Here is a 19,649-nt window from a genome sequence, read left to right as displayed (position 1 = left end):
ACACAGAAGAACTATACAGGAAAGATCATAATGTCCCTGATAGCCATGATAGTGTGGTCACTGAACTTGAGCCAGACATCCTAGAGAGTGAAGTCAAGTGGGCCTTAGGAAGCATTACTAACAACAAAGCTAGCAGAGATGACAGTATTCCAGCTGAGCTATTTAAAATCCTAAAAGATGATGCTGTTAAAGTGCTGCACTCAATATGCCAACAAATTTGGAACACTCAACAGTGGCCACAAGACTGGAAAAGGTCAGTTTACATTCCAATTCCAAAGAAGGGCAATGCCAAAGAGTGTTCAAACTACCGCACAATTGCGCTCATTTCACATGCCAGCAAGGTTATGCTCCAAATCCTTAGGGGTGCACGAAAGCCACTTACCTGGTCTTGAAGCTTGCTTCGCGGTGGGGGGGAGGCACTTCGCTGCTCCCCCCGAAGTTCAGGCTGGGGGGGGGGAGGCTTCCCTCCTCGCCTGGCCAAAATTCAGGCCGGGGGGGAAGGCTTCCCGCCTCGCCCGGCCGAAATTCAGGCCGGGGAGGAGGCGCCTCGCCCGGCTGCGAAATAAAAAGTTTTTTTTAAAAAATGCCCCCGTGATAGGCTACGTGACGATTTACGTAGCCTATCATGGCTGACTTTGCAAATCTAGCCGTGATAGGCTATGTTAATCGTCACGTAGCCTATCACGGGGGCATTTGTTTTTTTTTTACTTTTATTGGAATGGCTGTCGAAAGACCGGCTGCCGCCCCCGCCCCTGACGAAGACCTGCTGAACCGCTGCTGGGACCCGCCACCGGGAGGGACATTCGGGAAAGGTAAGTCCCATCCCGGGGGGGGGGCAGGGGGTGGGGGGGTGTGGAGAATGTCTCCCCGAAACTACTTCAGGGGGCCGAATACGTTGGCACTTGGCCCCCTGAAGTTTCAGGGAGAAATTCTCCCCCATCCCTAAAAATCCTACAAGCTAGGCTTCAGCAGCATGTGAACTGAGAACTACCAGAAGTACAAGCTGGGTTTCGAAGAGGCAGAGGAACTAGAGATCAAATCGCCAACATTCACTGGATTGTGGAGAAAGCAAGAGCATTCCAGAAAAACATCAATTTCTGCTTCATTGACTATGCTAAAGCCTTTGATTGTGTGGATCACAACAAACTGTGGCAAATTTTTAAAGAGATGGGAGTACCAGACCACCTTACCTGTCTCCTGAGAAACCTGTATGAGGGCCAAGGAGCAACAGTAAGAACCAGACATGGAACAACCAATTGGTTCCAAATTGGGAAAGGAGTACGACAAGGCTGTATATTGTCGCCCTGCTTATTTAACTTATATGCAGAGTACATCATGAGAAACGCGGGGCTGGATGAATCACAGGTCGGAATTAAGATTGCCAGGAGAATTATCAACAACCTCAGGTACACAGACGATACCACCCTAATGGCAGGAAGTGAAGAAGATCTAAAGAGCCTCTTGTTGAGGGTGAAAGTGGAGAGTGCAAAAGCTGGTTTGAAACTCAACATTAACAAAACTAAGATCATGGCATCTGGCCCCATCACTTCCTGGCATATAGAAGGGGAAGAAATGGAAGCAGTGACAAATTTCATTTTCTTGGGCTCCAAGATCACTCCAGACGGTGACTGTAGCCATGAAATTGAAAGACCCTTGCTCCTTGGGAGGAAAGCTATGGCAAACCTAGACAGCATAGTAAGAAGCAGAGACATCACCTTGCCGACAAAGGTCCATCTCATCAAAGCTATGTTTTTCCCAGTAGTAATGTATGGCTGTGAGAGCTGGACTATAAGGAAGGCTGAGTGCCGAAGAATTGATTCTTTCGAACTGTGGTGCTGGAGAAGACTCTTACGAGTCCCCTGGACTGCAAGGGGGTCAAATCGGTCAATCCTAAAGGAAATCAACCCTGAGTGCTCATTGGAAGGACAGATACTGAAGCTGAAGCTCAAATATTTTGGCCACCTAATGCAAAGAGAAAACTCTCTGGAAAAGACCCTGATGCTGGGAAAGATTGAAGGCAAAAGGAGAAGGGGACGGCAGAGGATGAGATGGCTAGATAGCATCAGTGATGCAATGAATATGAACCTGAGCACACTCCAGGAGAGAGAGTGGAGGACAGGAGGGCCTGGAGTGCTGTGGTCCAGGGGGTCACAGAGAGTCGGACACAACTTAACGACTGAACAAACAAAAAAAATGTTGGCTGCAGCTGAATACTGTAAGTGAAAAAGTGGAGAGGACAAACAGCACATTCTAAGGATGAAGGGTTGGAAAAAGTGTGGGACTTCGCTATTATGGCAAAATTAACATATTATATTGGAATGGCTGAAAAGAGACAAAGAGGGGATACATTTTTAAAAATTTGGGACATGCTTTATTAATTTTTGTAAACATAAAGCAGTATCTAAAATCTATAAGGGCATAATGCTTTTGGCTCTAGACATTGTCTGAGGGCCATAAGACACTAGAGATCCCCCCTCCAAGGTCAGAGACCATGCCCCAATGTCAGAAGGGGGAGTCTTCATATCCAAATATTCAATTTTGTTTTTCAATAACTTGATTTAGTTATTTATAAAATTTATGGATAAATAAAGAAGAGAAAATTGTTTATTGGTAATGTTGGATTTACGAAACTTATACTGTATATACAAGTGAATGTGAAAAGTATATATCTTGTTCAAGTGATTCAGAGAAGGGAAGAAGGGATTTCTTATTGGCTGATTTATATAATATATATTATATTACTCTTGGTGTGGTAGGAAAAAGTTTTAGGATGATGGTGCTAGCAGAACAACAACGTAATAAAAAAAAAGGGAAGGATGTAAAAAACAACCTTAAAATGTCAAATATTTTTTTAAAAACCAAATTAAAAAGATGTGTTTTGACCCCCTTCCTGAATGCAAAGAGAGTCTGGACCAATTGTAACTTCAGAGGGTTTGTGTTCCAGCGGTTTGGAGCAACACAAACCCTTTTTACATGTGCCTGACAAGCAGGCCTCTGTAAGCAAGGGTACCTTCCAAAGGGACTCTCCTGCTGTTCTTAGTAACTGAGCAGATTTTATTAGCCTGGATAGACAAGGGTCAAGCAGACATGTTGTAGCCCTCACTGCTCCATACAATGTAACTGTGTGAGAAGCAAATTATGCCACTACTGGGAAAGCAAAGCATACTTCAGTTGATCCATGGGTCACTGATGCCTGACCAGTGAAATCAGCCTCACAGATAGGAGCAGGTATACGGATCCCACTAGACCACATTTTAAAGCAATACAACTCAGGGAGGTACTTGGTTTATCCGTGGCATTCCTTCTTTCCCATTCCTTCAAATTCCATGTCTATTTTTTAAACTTCAGTGAATTTCCCCATCATTCTTTAGTGAATTCTTCCCCATCAAATCCCCCTGTGATGAGGCCATCAACTGGTTTAGTATTAAATTGTTTTTACTTTATGTATTTATGTCCCATTAAGCTAGATTCTTAAGGATACATGTGTATTTTTAAAACCACTTACATCTAAATAATGTTGCTTCTTCTCAAGATAAATATTTATAACAACATACATATAAAACATTCTGGAATCCCATGACACCTTATAGGCATGCTTGTAAAACAAGAATTAAGTTCATCCTGCCTTGTGAGTAGGCGCTCTCAAAACACCACTCTTTTGTTTAATATCATAGAAGCTCCCTCCTATTACCTGATTTTATTAACAAGCTGATTTCTCTAGGGTTACACTACTGTGAGGGAGATGTTACTATACATCCAATACGGACAAACCCAACACCTGTTCTTTGGATTCCTTTCTTATCAGTAAGGGATACCGATGAGCCAATCACCAGTTATTAATTGCTTGGCCTCTCTACACTTATACCTTCTGTACATTAGTATGCTGGAAATTATGTTGACTTGGTCCCATTGGTTTGGGTCATTTACTTATTAATTACATATTTGCATATCGGTTGTATTTCTATACCACCATTGTGGAAGCCATTCTACCATTCTATACCACTTAATTTCTTTCCTTGTGGGTCTGGATTTCATTTTCTGCATTGTCATTTCTCCAGAGATAAAGTAGCATATTGTAAATTACAAGGAGGCGCATGCACCCGATCCAGATGTACTGGAAATGGTATATTACTTGGAGATTGTGCAGTAGGACTTCAATGCTGCAAAAGGTGAGCCCCAAAGCTTAACTAGTTCATATGCATAACAAAAAATATCATGCAAATGCACAGACATCTTAAATATGGGACTATAGATGATATGGTGTCAATAGAAACAAAACGTACATGTAGCAAGTATAGCTTTAGGAAGGTAAGGGTAGAAGGAGAAGGGAATTAGCTCAGCTATAAACTATACATTCTATAAGCTTCCCATAATGGAACATAAACTCTGTTTTTTTAACTAAGGAAGTAGTGGTGCTACAACTCCTGCCAATGGTGAGCCCTACCTGTGAGAAACTGTTGGAGAATTTCTCATCCCCCTGGAGAAATTTGGTGAAAATGTCTGTGCCCACAAATAGGGTGGAAATTTTTGAGAGGCTATTTTAACACAGCTCTGATTTTTACTGCCTGCCTGGGAGTATGAAACCATGCACTTTGCAGGTTAGACTATGAGCTGTGTTTGACTTCCTGGGTTACAACTTGTGCAGTTCTGGACCAAATCTTTTGGCCATTTGAGAGCAATAACACCTAAGATGGTGTCACCCAAGTCACAAGCCCCGAAACATCAAGCTGATTTCAGCCCACTAGCCATACATTGTGCCCTTTGAAATGCTTGAATCTCCAACCTCCTGTTAGGGAGGAGGACCCATAGTTCAGTGGTAGACCAATTTCTTTATGGATGGAACTTGCCATGTTCGGTGACCATTTGTTTATTGATGTCCAGCTAAAGGATACAGTACTGGATTCGATGGATGAATAGCCTGGCCTGATATAAGGTCAAGTGTACAAGGCTGGTCTGTTTACATCTCAGTGCATTACTACACATCCAGGCCTGATACAGGGCTGGTAGGATGACTAAAAATCATATTAACTAATGGAGTAGGAGTTCCAGCTAGTGAAAGACAAAGAGTTTATCCACAAGAGCAAGGCTGTGCCAAAGGCTGCAATGAATGGCACAGCATCCTAAACTTCCTCAAAGACTTTACTGAGATGCAAGAAGCTTGGGATGGTGTTCAGGGAAGAGTTACTGCAGCTCTGCATTAGAAGATGGCACACAATGTGCTATGATCACTCTATGCTAGGGATGGGAGAAGGAAGCTGCTACAGCTTGGAAACTGACATCCTCACAGTAAGGATGAGTGAGAAAGTTGTTCCATTCACTTCTTAAACCCACACATGAATAGGGAAGCAGTTAGATGTCAAAATCCATACTTCCCCCAGGTTTGTGATCTAGGTAAGCTGTTGTGGGAGGGCTTCTTCCCTGAAAGGCAGGTATGAAATACTTTAACTAGAATAAACAAACAAACAAACAAACAGACGAGTTAGAAATAAAAATGCACACAAAAATGTGTATATTTTGAAAAAAAGTACAGAAGAAAAAAGTATGAAGTATGAAAAAATTCAATCCAAAATGGAGATGAGATGGAATGAACTTAAAAGTGGACAAATCAGGACCTGAGTGAAATCAAACTTGACATATTTACCTGTCCCTAGACTAGAAGCTTCTCCAGGAGTATTTACTTACTTACTTACTTACTTACTTACTTACGTACTTACTTACTTACTTTATTACAGTTATATCCCACCTTTCTTCCATTGTGGAACTCAAGATGGCTACATGTGGTTCCCAGGTAGTCTCCCCTCCAAGCACTGAGCAGACCCAGACCTCCTTAGCTTCATGTGGCTGCCTGTGGCTGTCAGGGATGCTTTGACTTGGATTCCTGCATTGAGCAGGGGATTGGACTCAATGGCCTTGCAGGTCCCTCCCAACCCTACTATTCTATGATTCTATGCCTCATGTGCCTTTAGACTATGCCCTGGGGCTTCTCATTTTGAGAGCTTTCTCTTCACCTCCTCAGCATCAGCTAGGGATGTCACTGCCTAAGTGGGTCTGGAAGTCTGTCATACCCCCTCTCCCATGCCTGCAACCCCTGGACTGCACCCACCAAGACCCTGCCTTTGCTTGCCCCTGCTCACCCCCTCCCAGACTCACCCCAACCCATTTGGCAAACCTCCACCTTTTTTCTGCCTTTTGTTTTTAACAAAAAAAGGGAGCTTAAAAAATGTGCATATTTCAATATGTGCCATTTGGGGCCAGAAAAGCTTAATATGCACAATATTAGAGGCATTATGCCTGTAATATTGCACATATTAAGATTTCCCAGACCCAAACTGTGCATATTTAAATATGCACATTTTTTTAAGCTCCCATTTTCCCATTTAGAAAAAAGCAACAAAATGTCAGGTGCTTGTCGGACAGGCCCAGGGTGAGTGCAGGTGGCTCACTGAGCTCCTGGGTGCTTGAGCATGGGTCGTGGGGGAAACAGGAGCAGTGTTTCAGCAGGTGCCTGGAGAACCATAGCTCAGGTGGGTTCACACATCCCTCGCATCGGCCGGGCTCACTTATTTCAGTTCCCATGTTTTCCATTTCAGAGGTCCTTAGTCAATTGGCTAGCAACTACCTCCTGACATCCATCTTTGAAAGCAGCAATCGCAGCAGCACCAGCACCAGCACCAATGAAATCCATAATTCTGTCACTGAAGAATCAACCACCAATGATATTCACCAATGTGAAATAAATGCAGGACACACAAAGACATTTGACAGTTCTCTTGCCTTATTGTTCCTATTTCCACTTTTATCCTATTCATTTATTTATTTGATTTGTACTCCACCTTTCGACCATCAGCTGGCCACCATCCTATCATGGAGCTTAAGGCACCCGTGTTCTCAGGGGCCAGGTGGTGGCCCAGCAACCCCATCTGCCCCAGAAGGTGAGATCTCTGCCTCTCCAGGAGGCAGATTTGAAGGAAGGACCTCAGACCCCATGCTGAGGACCCCAGACGGTCTTGACCCCTCAGAAGACCTCAGGGTTTTCTGAGGGGCCAGCTGGCTCTGAACGCTCTGGATCCTCCTCTGCAGATGATTCCAGTGGTGGCGCAACACCCGGGGCCATGACAATTGCCACCTTCCAAGCCTCCCTTGGAGGAGGCACATGGAGGAGAGCCTGAGATGATGAGCATAAGGTCCAGGTTCACGTTCGAGAGGCACTCTGTTGGCCTTTGGTGTCCCAAGCTATGGAAGCCTTTGTAAGTCAAAACCACCACCTTAAATTGGGCTCTGAAACACACAGGCAGCCAGTGCAAGTGGACCAGAATTGATCTTATATGTTCGGAATGTCTTGTCCCAGTTATCCGTCTGGCTGCTCTATTTTGCACAAGCTGCAGCTTCTGAACAACATTCAAAGGTTGCCCCATGGAGAGTGCATTGCGGTAATCTAACTTGGAGGTTGCCAGAGCATAGGTGATTGAAGCCAGGTGATCTCTCTCCAGGTAGGGGTCTAGCTGAGCCACCAACCACATTAGGTAAAATCAGCCCATGCCACTGAAGCCCCCTGAGCCTCAAGTGACAAAGTGGGCTTATGAGTGTGAAGAAGTCAAGATTGTGTTGTAATCCACCCACAGATCTTCACCTATTGGGCTGTATAGAAAAGTAATAAATAAAATAAATACATAAATCAGAGTCCCTAGCACTCTGGGAAATAGAAAAGCTTGGACTGAGCTTGTAAGAGCATGGAGGAAAGAGAGCATTTGAGGGAGGTTTCTCCTAACAAAGGGTGGTGCAAATAGGCTAGTCCTTATGTATATGCACACACACACACACACACACACATCATAGAAAAAAGCGTTCAGAGTTGGAGGCTAGAATCATAGAATCATAGAAAAGTAGGGTTGGAAGGGGCCTACAAGACCATTGAGTCCAACCGCCAGCTCAAAGCAGGAATCCAAGTCAGATCATCCCTGACAGATGGCTGTCCAGCCTCGTCTTGAATGCCTCCAATGTGGGAGAGCCCAGCACCTGGCTACTATTTGTATAAGCACCTTCTAAAAATAAGATAGACATTCGAAGATACTTCTCCCTGGGTCCTTGTGACCTGTCCCTGTAGCTTAAATTTGCAGTGCATTGGAACTTCTGAGTCTCAGCAGCTGTAGGAAAAAGAAATGTCACTTTCAAAAACGGTTGCAGTGGATCTCAGCCTTTGGCTAGGTGGGAACCCGAGTGACCAGACTCAGATAACACTGGGTGAAAAACAGTGGGGAAGCAACAGAGCAGCAGCATCCCATGCTCTGGTTTCTTGTTGCTTACCCATGGGACTCCAGAGCTTGTCCTACTCCAAACAAGCTAGCAGCCGTCCTTCCAGCAGTGGAGGCAACAGCAATACCAAGGATGAACTGGGATGGGCGGACCAATTCCAAGTCTTAAACCAGGGCATTCATTATGTTATTTGCAGGGATGTCAGAGAATTCCACCACAGATCTCAGTGAAGCCGAATGCCAGTGCATTCGGCACCCCGAAATCCGTGGCAGAACGAAGCCCCTTGCCCCACCATCCCGCGAAAGGCACGCGAAACGGAGCACTTACCTGGTGCTGTTTGCGCTGCTTTGTGAATGGCAGCCACGTCTGTGGCTGCCATTCTCTTCCCCATTTAGGCTGTGATAGGATGCAGAACTTGCATCCCTGCGGAGGCTGTGAAAGGCTACGTAAGTATTTACATATCCTATCACGGCAAAAAAAATAGAACGCAAATGGCGGCCGCCGTAGCCGCCGCCATTTGCGTTCCTGTTTTTTGCAGTGATAGGCTACGTAAATATTTACATAGCCTATCACGGTAAAAAAACAGGGGCACAAATGGCATAGCGGCTGCCATTTGCACCCCTGTCTTTCGCCGTGATAGGTTTACATAGTCTATCATGGCCAAAAACATGAACACAAATGGCGGCTGCCATAGCCGCCGCCATTTGCGTCCGCAGGCTCCAGACGCCTGCGAATGCGCCTGGCCTGCGGCTCTGCAGAGCTGCCGTGGAGCGGAGCCAGCCGGGTTAGGATTTCAGGGGGAGGTGCGGAGCGCCTCCCCCCCACCATGCATCACCCCTGCAAAAAGGTAAGTGACTTTCGTACATCCCAGTTATTTGTGAAAATATCACCAAGGTTGGAAGATGCATGGATAATTACATTTACATTTTACTTATATTAAGGCCATTGAATATTTGCGATTCTGATCAGATCAGTATTGTTAGATGTAAAAACGTAAGAAGAGCTATGCTGGATCAGACCAAAGATCCATCTAGTCCAGCATTCTGTTCACACAGTGGCCAACCAGCTGTCCACAGGAAACCCACAAGCAGGACATGAGTGCAACAGCACCCTCCCGCCCATGTTCCCTAGCAACTAGTGTACATAGGCATACTGCCTCTGATAGTGCATATACATCATATTGCATATAGCCATCAGGACTAGTAGCCATTCTCTGCCTTATCATCCATGGATTTGTCAAAACCCCTCTTGAAACCATCAAAATCTGTGTCTATCACTACATCTTGTGGTAGCAAGTTTCAAAATTTAAGCTGTGTGAAGAGGTACTTACTTTTATCTGTCCTGAATCTCCCACCACTAGGCCTCATGGGATGACGACCCCGTTGAGTTCTCGCATTATGAGAGAGGGAGGAAAAAAAGGTCACCCTATCCATTTTCTGCACATTATGCATGATTTTGTACACATCTTTTCAAAGCTAAATAGTCCTAGATGATGTAACCTTTCTAGGGATGGACGAAAGTCCCTTACCTGGTCCCACAGCTTGCTTCGCGGTGGGGGGGAGGCGCTCTGTTCCTCCCCCCAAAATTCTGGGTGGGGGGGAGGCGCCCCATCCCTCCGGCCAAAATTCTGGCCAGGGGGGAGGCACCCCATCCCTCCGGCCACGAATCCTCTTCTCCTGCCGGGTCGCAAATGGCGGTGGCCGTAGCCGCCACCGTTTGCGTCCCTGCAGTCAGCTGTGATAGGCTACGTAAATGTTTACGTAGCCTATCACGGCTGACTTTGGGGGGGGGGAAGCACGTACGCAAATGGCGGCGCCCATGGGCGCCACCATTTGTGTACGCGCTTTTCTTTTTTCCAGTCAGCCGTGATAGGCTACGCAAACATTTATGTAGCCTATCACGGTGTTTTTTGAAAATCTAGCCATGATAGGCTACGTAAATCTTTACGTAGCCTATCATGTTTGTTGTTGTTGGGTTTTTTTACACTTGGAAATGGCTGCAGTGGCGGCCGGTTGGAAGACCGGCCGCTGCCGCCGCCGCACCACCGCCGAACCGCCACCGGGAGCCGCCACTGCCAGGGACATTCGACCAAGGTAAGTCCCATCCCGGGGAGTAGCGGGGGGTGGCGGACCGTTTCTCCACCAATTTCGGGGGACCGAATGCGTTGGCATTCAGCCTCCTGGAGATACATGGAGAAATTCTCCGACATCCCTATTCCTCACAGAGGAGTTGCTCCAGTCCCTTGACCATTTTAGTTACTCTTTTTCTGCAGTTTTTCCAGCTAGTACAAACATCTTTCTTATGTTTAGTGACCAGAACTATACACAGTATTCCAAGTGTGGTCACACCATAGATTTGTATTAGGGAAATATGATATTGACAGGTTTATTTTGATTCTTTTCCTAATCATGCCTAACACGGAGTTTGCCTTTTTCACAGCAGCAATACACTGGTGACATTTTCATCAAGCTGTCAACCACAACTCAAACATATATTTCTTAGTCAGTCACCAGTAGCTCAAATCATCATCAGCATGTAAGTGAAACTGGGATGTTTTGCCCCCAATGTCCGTCACTTTACACTGTCTTATATTAAACTGCATCTACCATTTTGATGCCCATCCTCCCAGTTTGGAGAGATCTTTTTGGTTTAACCATCCTAAATAATCTGATGTCATCAGAAAACTTGGCAACCTCACTGCTCACTCTTAATTCCAGATCATGAATAAACAGGTTGAAAACCAGTTGTCTCAATACAGATCTCTGTGGAACCCCACTGCTTACATCCCTACATTGGGAGAAGTTTCCATATATTCCTACTTTCTGCTTTCTGTTCTTAATCAGTTCCCTATCTATAAGAGGATCTCTCCTCTTATTACATGACTATTAGGTTTGCTCAGGAGTCTTTGGTGAGGGACTTTGTCAAAGGTCTTTTGGTAGTCTGAGTAACAATAATGTATATTTGCAAAGCTGGCTGGGGAATGTTGGGAGTTGTAGGCCTTTTCTCCTTCTAAACATGCATAGGATTCTGCCCTAAATATCTGTGTCTACAGATCTAAGAAGATAGTCAGGTTGGTACCCTGACTCCCTGAGAGTCAGGGAGAATCATTCCTTCTGATGCTTGGATCTCATGTTATTTGGACAGAAATGACTTGCTTTTTTTTTTTTTTTAATGAGTGAGTGAGAAACCAAAACTGACAGTGGACTTTGAGTACTTAGCTCTTAAAAGTTTGGGTTTGAATCCCTGTGTATCCAACCATGTTTGTGGCACTGAATTAGGGTTGCCAGCTCTTTTTTTCTGGCAGACTGGTCATCTTCAACAGCTACATGGCAGACAGAAATAACATGGTCCCCTTGAGGCCAGGAAGAGTTGTACCTATTGAATGGGTGAGAATTTTGTCTTTCATTTTCATTAAGAGTACACCAAAAATGTGCAAATTTCTTTACATTTGAGATGGAAAGATTTAGAAAATGTGAATGAAGGAGAATGTGAATGAAGCTATTTGTTTTAGCCATGGACCATAAGAAATACAAATAGATCCCTTAAAAACTATAGGCTTCTTCACACGGGGTTTTTATCCTACTACTGAGATTGCTCACTCACTCACAGAAGTTTGTGGCTCCTATTCATGACGTTGTCAACCTCCAGGGCACATCCAGAAGCATTTCCTGATTATTCAGTCTTAAAAGATCTGGAAATAGTGAAGTATCAGATTAAGTTGGATTGTTGAGCTATTAAAACAGCCACTAGATGGTGATGTTTCATTGAGTTCTATGGAACCTTGACAATTAAAAACGTCCCCTATCAGCAATCATGCAGTCGCTGTTTGGGAGCCCACTGTGAATGCGGAAAGTCTCCACACCGGGAGGACTGAGGGTTTTTTCTGTATGTAAAGGCAGCCTGTAACAACAATACATATTGCCCAGTCCACTGATTTTTGAATGCATCCTTAGTTTAATGTACTGCTCTGTACTTCCTCTCTTTGGTACACATTGTCTCTTGAAGACTAATGTTCAAAGAGTTTCTGCTGTTGCACACCTTGCATGAGGAACATTAAGGCAAAGGACTTACGTGTACATATCTCACAGAGCCCTATAAATAGCTGGGAATTTAACCTTTTAAATTAAATGACACCAATTTTTGCTAGCACTTCACCTCAATCTCCTTTCTTTTGCCATTGTCTTATGCCTCCCATTAAGCTTCAGCCATACAGCCCGGAATCCTTTGCATTGCTCTGATTTCATGGATGCTAGATAAGGAATATATCAGTATCAACAAATCAGATCCCATCAACATGTATATGAAGTTGGATTTTTTTTTGCCCCAAGGCACATCACTTAACATGCTCTTATACTGAACCTCATTTGTCATTTTGATGCCCATTCTCCCAGTTTGGAGAGAGCCTTTTGGAGCCCTTCACAATCCCTTTTTGTTTTAACCACCCTAAATAATTTGGCATCATCAGAAAACTTGTCCACCTCACTTCTCACTCCTAATTCCAGAGTGTTCGCTGACCATTAGGAAGGGGACATCTTTCTAGAACAGGTTCACTGTATATCTAATTAATTTCCCAGTCTGCCTACCTTGAGGCTTCAGAACTTTATACTACTCCAATTGATGAGACAATATCAGGCCTTGCTTTGTGCACATGACCAAGAACTGATGGAGTAGCCTCCTTTGCTTATGGGAAGCCTTTCTGCTGTAACTTCACAATAACTTTCTTAAAAGCCCCATGGCTATGGCTACCAAAGATTAGGGGGTGGGTTAGAGGACCTACACTCTGGCCAAGCAGGCTGATAACACAAAGATTTCAGAAACATCAGTATGTGTTCATGGTGAGAAGGGCCAGCTGTAGATATATTGTTGTCTGAAACAAAGGACAAGATGGATTCTGCCCCCATCCCATATACAGAAACTGGCTGGACTGGCAATTGACTCTTACTTCAATGCTGGTAACAGGGTAGTGTCCTCCACCACAACTGATACAGCTGGCTAGGGGTTTTTTTGAGGGGGGAGTAGGGATGGGGGAGAATTTCTCCCCGAAACTTCGGGGGGCCGAGTGCCAATGCATTCGGTCCTCCGAAGGTTGTTCGGGGAGAAATTCAAATAGCGTTGCCCTTATTTTCGCCGTAGTCTACGTAAATCTTTACGTAGACTACAGGGACCAAATAAGGAACGTGAATGGCAGCTCCCTATGGGGGCCGCCATTTGCGTACGCACTTTTTTTTTTTTTCAAAGTCACCCGTGATAGGCTACGTGACGATTAACGTAGCCTATCACGGCTGACTTTGCAGATCTAGCCGTGATAGGCTACGTTAATCGTTACGTAGCCTATCACAGGGGTGTTTTTTTTTTCTTTTGAAGTTCATGGCTGGGGAGACAGGGCGCTTCTCCCCAGCCTGAATTTCGGCCAGGCAAGGCGGGAAGCCTCCCCCCTGGCCTGAATTTCGGCCGGGCGAGGCGGGAAGCCTCCCCCCCTGGCCTGAACTTTGGGGAGAGCAGCGAAGCGCCTCCCCCCCACCGCGAAGCAAGCTGCGAGACCAGGTAAGTGACTTTTGTACACTCCTAGGGGGGAGGTCAGCTTCCAAGGCATACATAACTTTGTTCTCCAACAGAGGGGGGAAAGCTGGGGAGTCTGGGAGAAACACCTCGGTGGCTGCCACTGCTGCTCCACCCAGCATATCCCACCTGAGGCAATTGCCTCAGTTTACCTAATGCTTGGGCTAGCCCTGAAAGTGAGAGGAGGCTTAAGTGAAGAATATTTACAAGAATCCAGGCACACACACCAGCCCCACCAGCCCCACCCCTACCAATCTTTCAGAAATGGAAATTCACCCCTGACATAAAACGAAGACGTATCAGGGAAAGTTGGGAGAGTGGGATCAAATGTTTGGAACTGATCTACCTTCGTTATCGGGTGTAGGCAGGAAGGTAATAAAGCAGGGACATTGATCTTGGTGTACTTAACTTTAATCTGCTAGAAACAACTATAATGATTGCTCAAGAAATGCAGCTGTGCATCATGTCCCTTGCTGCTGGTGTGAGGTAGCCATCCAGACCGGCGGCAAAGATGAAAGGTTCCTCAAATCAGTATAAGTAGTTCAGTTAAAGAGGGATGCATAGTGATAGTGTGATTAAAAGACTGATGAACAGCATAAGAAGGAAATGTAAGCCAAAGCAATAGAAGCTTCCCACTTCTTTGGTAAGTATCTGCAGGCAGCTATTTTAGTTATAACCATTTGCAGTACCTTTGTCGGTCTTTATTACCTTGGGATTGAGAGTATATTTTCTTCCACTGAATCATCATGGTACAATCATAACTTGTATCAAAAATAAATTTTAGAGAGATTCCTCACCACCACCCCCAGCTCCCTATCTAATTACATGTGTATTCAGCTCTTTTTCAACATTGTTAATCAAGGCTGCTGCTGTAAGAGATCATAAGCAAGTCCGTGTTCCAAATCCACGTAGGTGAGCAGCTGCCATTGCTGACCTGTAGCTCTGGTCAGATACACTGAGGGTGCAATGCAATCCTATGCAAGTTTAGAAAGAAAAAAAAGTCCTACAACTCCCAGCATGCCCCAGCCACTAGGACTTTTTTCTGTCTAAACTTGCATAGGATTGTACCCTGAATGGTGCTACTTTAGTGAGGAAAGAGAGACGAAATCCAATTCCCGCTTTCCATCTCCGGAAGCTAAGTGGTACTAACAATGTGATGTGGCTGCAAAAAAAGCGAATGCTATTTTGGGCTGCATTAATAGAAGCATAGCTTCCAAATCCTGGGAAGTACTAGTTCCCCTCTACTCAGCACTGCTTAGGCTTCATCTGGAGTACTGAGTCCAGTTCTGGGCACCACACTTGAAGAAGGATGCAGCCAAGCCGGAGAGGGTTCAGAGGAGGGCAACGAAGATGATCAGGGGACTGGAAACAAAGCCCTCTGAGGAGAGACTGAAAGAACTGGGCATGTTTAGCCTTGAGAAGACTGGGGTGAGATTGAGTGCTATTCCAGTCCTTGAAAGGCTGTCACAGAGAAGAAGGCCAGGATCTCTCCTTGATCATCCCAGAGTGCAGGACACGGAAGAATGGGCTCAAGTTACAGGAAGCCCAATTCCTGCTGAACATCAGGAAAAACTTCCTGACTGTTAGAGCAATATGACAATGGAACCAATTACCTAGGGAGGTGGTGGGCTCTCCCACACTGGAGGCATTCAAGACGAGGCTGGACAGCCATCTGTCAGGGATGCTCTGACTTGGATTCCTGCATTGAGCAGGGGGTTGGACTCGATGGTCTTATAGGCCCCTTCCAACCCTACTATTCTATGATTCTATACAGACAACCCAACCAGGACTCTACAGATGCATGTAGCTTCCAGTTTGTGGATCGAGATGAGAAATGCATGACTATCAGCATGTACAATTCCCCATCATGGGAAGAAACATAGGAAAAATAGGTAGCTGCCTCATACTGCATAAGACCACTAGTCCAACTTGCACAGGAACAGTATTGTCTACATTGACTGTCAGTGGCTTTCCAGGGTTTCAGAAGGATCCTTCCATGAAAAGGATAAAGGTATGGAAGTAGTGAATTTTTCATGTTGGTACTTAATATTGCATTGGCACACAGGACATTTCATTATAGTGAGTCAGGCCTTTGGTCTATCTAGTTCAGTGTTATCTACCGTAATTGGCAGTGGTTCTTCAAGAGGAGGGTTTTTACAGCATTTCCTGGAGATGCCAAGAGTTGAACCTGGGATGCCTTTCCATGCAACAGCAAAAGAAGCTCTACCAGTAAGCAATGGCACTTCCATTAAAAGGCAACTACAGGGTTTCGGACAAAATTCAGAGACAGGGGTGTTTTAAAATCCAAGGAAATCCATATGACAGACAATTCAATGCTGAAGTTTAATGGGTTTTAGTTAACCAGTCCCCTCCCCCCAACTGTTTTCAATGAGAAGGGAGCATTGGGGCAGGGGTTAAGCCAATTCCATACTTTCAGTTAACACAGAGGTTTCAGATGATATTCAACCATGAAGACTCTCTGCCATCTCTCAGTCCACCTCTTCTTGGCGGTGCTGCTGGTTAATCCAGGTAAGATGCACATGAACGTAGCTCAATCCATTGAATCACTGTAGAGTTCTTACTTGTAGAACAAAAATGGAGGTAGCACATAATTTATTATTATTATTGCATTTATATCCCACCTTTTTTCCTCTTGCAAGGAACCCAAGGCAGCTTACATTATCCTCCTCCTCTCCATTTTATTCTCACAGGTAGGTTGGGCTGAGAGTCTGTGACTGGCCCAAAGTCACCCAGTGAGCTTCCATGGCCAAGTGGGGACTAGAACCCGGATCTCCCGGCTCCCAGTCCAGCACTCTTGCCACTACACCACACTGGCTCTCCATAACTCCATGAATGTAGCTCTTTGTATGATTATGAGAATAAGTTTAAAAGTGACATTGGAAATATGGGTTGAGCACTGAACTGAGAAAGTGGAAAAACACTCAGATGTCTGTTCCCACAATCCACATTTATCTTGGGGTAACTCAACTCAAGCCTCATTTAGCATACATTGGGCTTCCTGAATTGCATAGTTCTGGCAAGTAAGGCATACCTGTTTGAATTCCCATTTAGTATTTCCAGTTCTTCCATAACATCTTCTCTTTTCTGCAGGATTCACTACAGACATTTGGGACAAACACACCTGTTGGAGTGCTCAGGGATCGTGCTGGCCAATAACTTGTCCCTGGCCATTTGTTAATCGTATCGGAGAATGTATATGGCCCATTTTGCGTTGTTGTGCATAGGAACATAGGAAAATGCTTTATACCGAGTCAGACCATCTAGCCCAATATTGTCAACACTGACTGGCAGCAGCTCTCCAGGGTTTCAGGCAGGATACTTCCCTAGCCCTATCTAGAGATGCCAAGGATTAGACCTGGCACCACCTGCATGCAAAGCATGTGCTCTACCGAGGAGCTACAGCATACTGGCATCAAATCATTTGGGCAGAATTTCACAATGTACACAAATGCAAAGGTGAATTGTGAAGCATGTGTCATGGGCTTTGGGCAAGATTCTGTGTAATCATCCTCAGGCTTCTTGATTGGAGCAGCTTGTATCAGCCCCCTGCCCCAAGATTTTGTAGTGCTCAAGATCTGGTAGTACCGATGGGTTCGGGTGACAAGGTGATCTTTGGTAATAGGGAAAAAAATGCATTCAGGAGCTGAAGTGAACATTATTCAAAATATAAATCCAACTTCTTTGAATCTTGGTGGAGATTTTTATCCAGTCTTTCTCTGGATCTACAAAACCTGGTGGACTAGGGATGGGCAACTCTGACAGCTTAACTTACTCCTTGCATTCATTTTTTAAAAAAAGTTCTTTCTCTTCTGAATATGAAGAACTTTGCAAATTTTGGTAAGTTCTTATATCCCCCCACCCCATCACCCATGAGTATCACCCAAATTCAACAGGTACAGCATGGAGAAGGCCATGTTGTACTGACTGCCATGTAGTTGTTAAAGATGGAAAGGAAAGGAAAGGAAAGGAAAGGAAAGGAAAGGAAAGGAAAGGAAAGGAAAGGAAAGGAAAGGTTCCTCCTGTGCAAGCACCGGGTCATTACTGACCCCTAGAGGGATGCCGCTTGTGCTGGCGTTTTCATGGCAGACTATAGAGGGGTGGTTTGCCATTGCCTTCCCCAGTCGTGACTACCTTTCCCCCAGCAAGCTGGGTACTCATTTTACCGACCTCAGCAGGATGGAAGGCTGAGTCAATCTGAGCCAGCTACCCAAGACCTGGGTTCTGCTGGGATCGAACTCAGGTCGTGGGGAGAGTTTCGGTTGCAATTAGGGATGGGGGAGAATTTCTCCTGAAACTTCGGGGGGCCGAGTGCCAACGCATTCGGCCCCCCGAAATTGGCGGTGAAATTCTCCGCCCCCCCGCCCCCCCGGGATGGGACTTACCTTTCACGAATGTCCCTCCCGGTGGCGGGTCCCAGCGGCAGTTCATCGGGTCTTTGTCAGGGGCGGGGGCGGCAGCCGGTCTTTCGACCGGCTGCCACCGCTGCCATTACAAGTGCAGTAAAAAAACCCAAAAAAACCCGTGATAGGCTACGTAACGATTAACGTAGCCTATCACGGCTAGATCTCCAAAGTCAGCCGTGATAGGCTACGTTAATCATCACGTAGCCTATCACGGGTGACTTTGAAAAAAAAAAAGCGTGTACGCAAATGGTGGCCCCCATAGGGAGCCACCATTTGCGTTCCTTATTTGGTCCCTGTAGTCTACGTAAAGATCTACGTAGACTACGGCGAAAATAAGAGCAGCGCTATTTGCGTTTAAAATTTAAAATAAGATTAAAATTTGCAAAGTTCTTCATATTCAGAAGAGAAAGAACTTTTTTTAAAAAATGAATGCAAGGAGTAAGTTAAGCTGTCAGAGTTGCCCATCCCTAGTCCACCAGGTTTTGTAGATCCAGAGAAAGACTGGATAAAAATCTCCACCAAGATTCAAAGAAGTTGGATTTATATTTTGAATAATGTTCACTTCAGCTCCTGAATGCATTTTTTTCCCTATTACCAAAGATCACCTTGTCACCCGAACCCATCGGTACCGAGGTCGGTAAAATGAGTACCCAGCTTGCTGGGGGAAAGGTAGTCACGACTGGGGAAGGCAATGGCAAACCACCCCTCTATAGTCTGCCATGAAAACGCCAGCACAAGCGGCATCCCTCTAGGCATCCCCCTATGGGGGCCGCCATTTGCGTACGCGCTTTTTTTTTTCCAAAGTCATCCGTGATAGGCTACGTGACGATTTAGGTAGCCTATCACGGCTGACTTTGGAAATCTATCCGTGATAGGCTACGTTAATCGTTACGTAGCCTATCACGGGGGTGGGTTTTTTTTTTCGCGGCCGGGTATACGGGGCGCTTCTACCCGGCCTGAATTTCACCGGCGAGGAATGGGGCGCCTCCCGCCCGGCCTGAATTTCGGCCGGGCGAGGCGGGGCGCCTCCCCCCCTCACATGAACTTCGGGGGGAGAAGCGAAGCGCCTCCCCCCCACCGCGAAGCAAGCTTCGAGGACAGGTAAGGGACTTTCGTCCATCCCTAGTTGCAATACTGCCACCTACCACTCTGCACCACACGAGGATCTTGTTAAAGATGAGGAGCCTGTAAAAAAAAAAAGTGGACAGAAAGAGGTGGCCATCCCAATTAAACACTAATGTGGTTGAATATACAGGGATTCAACTCAGACTTTTTAGAGCTTGTCATTCAAAAACCTGGGTCTGATTGGGTTTTGGTTTCTTCCACATTCATTAAAAAAAAGAAGAGAAATCTCAAGTTCTTTTTGTCCTGAATACGGAGAACTTTGTGAATGTTGGTAATTCTCATTACAAC

The 19,649-nt window shown here is 45.3% G+C and overlaps 1 protein-coding gene across 3 annotated transcripts in view; it reads left to right on the top strand.

The window, feature by feature from the left end:
• The window catches only part of LOC146360306 (uncharacterized), a 52,383-nt gene extending 44,686 nt beyond the window's left edge, over positions 1-7,697 (top strand). For 2 of the 3 annotated variants that reach the window (XM_084829350.1, XM_084829348.1), the window contains 2 exons: positions 4,059-4,169; positions 6,591-6,767. In XM_084829350.1, the coding sequence (XP_084685476.1) occupies positions 4,059-4,169; positions 6,591-6,600 (121 nt within the window). In that variant the 3' untranslated portion in view covers positions 6,601-6,767. Of the gene's footprint in view, positions 1-4,058; positions 4,170-6,590 lie in introns of all 3 variants that reach the window. The other variant, XM_084829349.1, reaches the window with a different exon arrangement.
• The last annotated feature ends 11,952 nt before the right edge of the window (positions 7,698-19,649 follow it).

Source organism: Heloderma suspectum, chromosome 1 (genome assembly GCF_057233095.1).
Source record: "Heloderma suspectum isolate Gila_16-S chromosome 1, 16-S_ref, whole genome shotgun sequence".
In the NCBI taxonomy this organism is placed as follows: Eukaryota; Metazoa; Chordata; class Lepidosauria; order Squamata; family Helodermatidae; genus Heloderma; species Heloderma suspectum.
The sequence above is the reverse complement of the archived record's forward strand: the minus strand, read 5'-3'. Positions and strand labels throughout refer to the sequence as shown.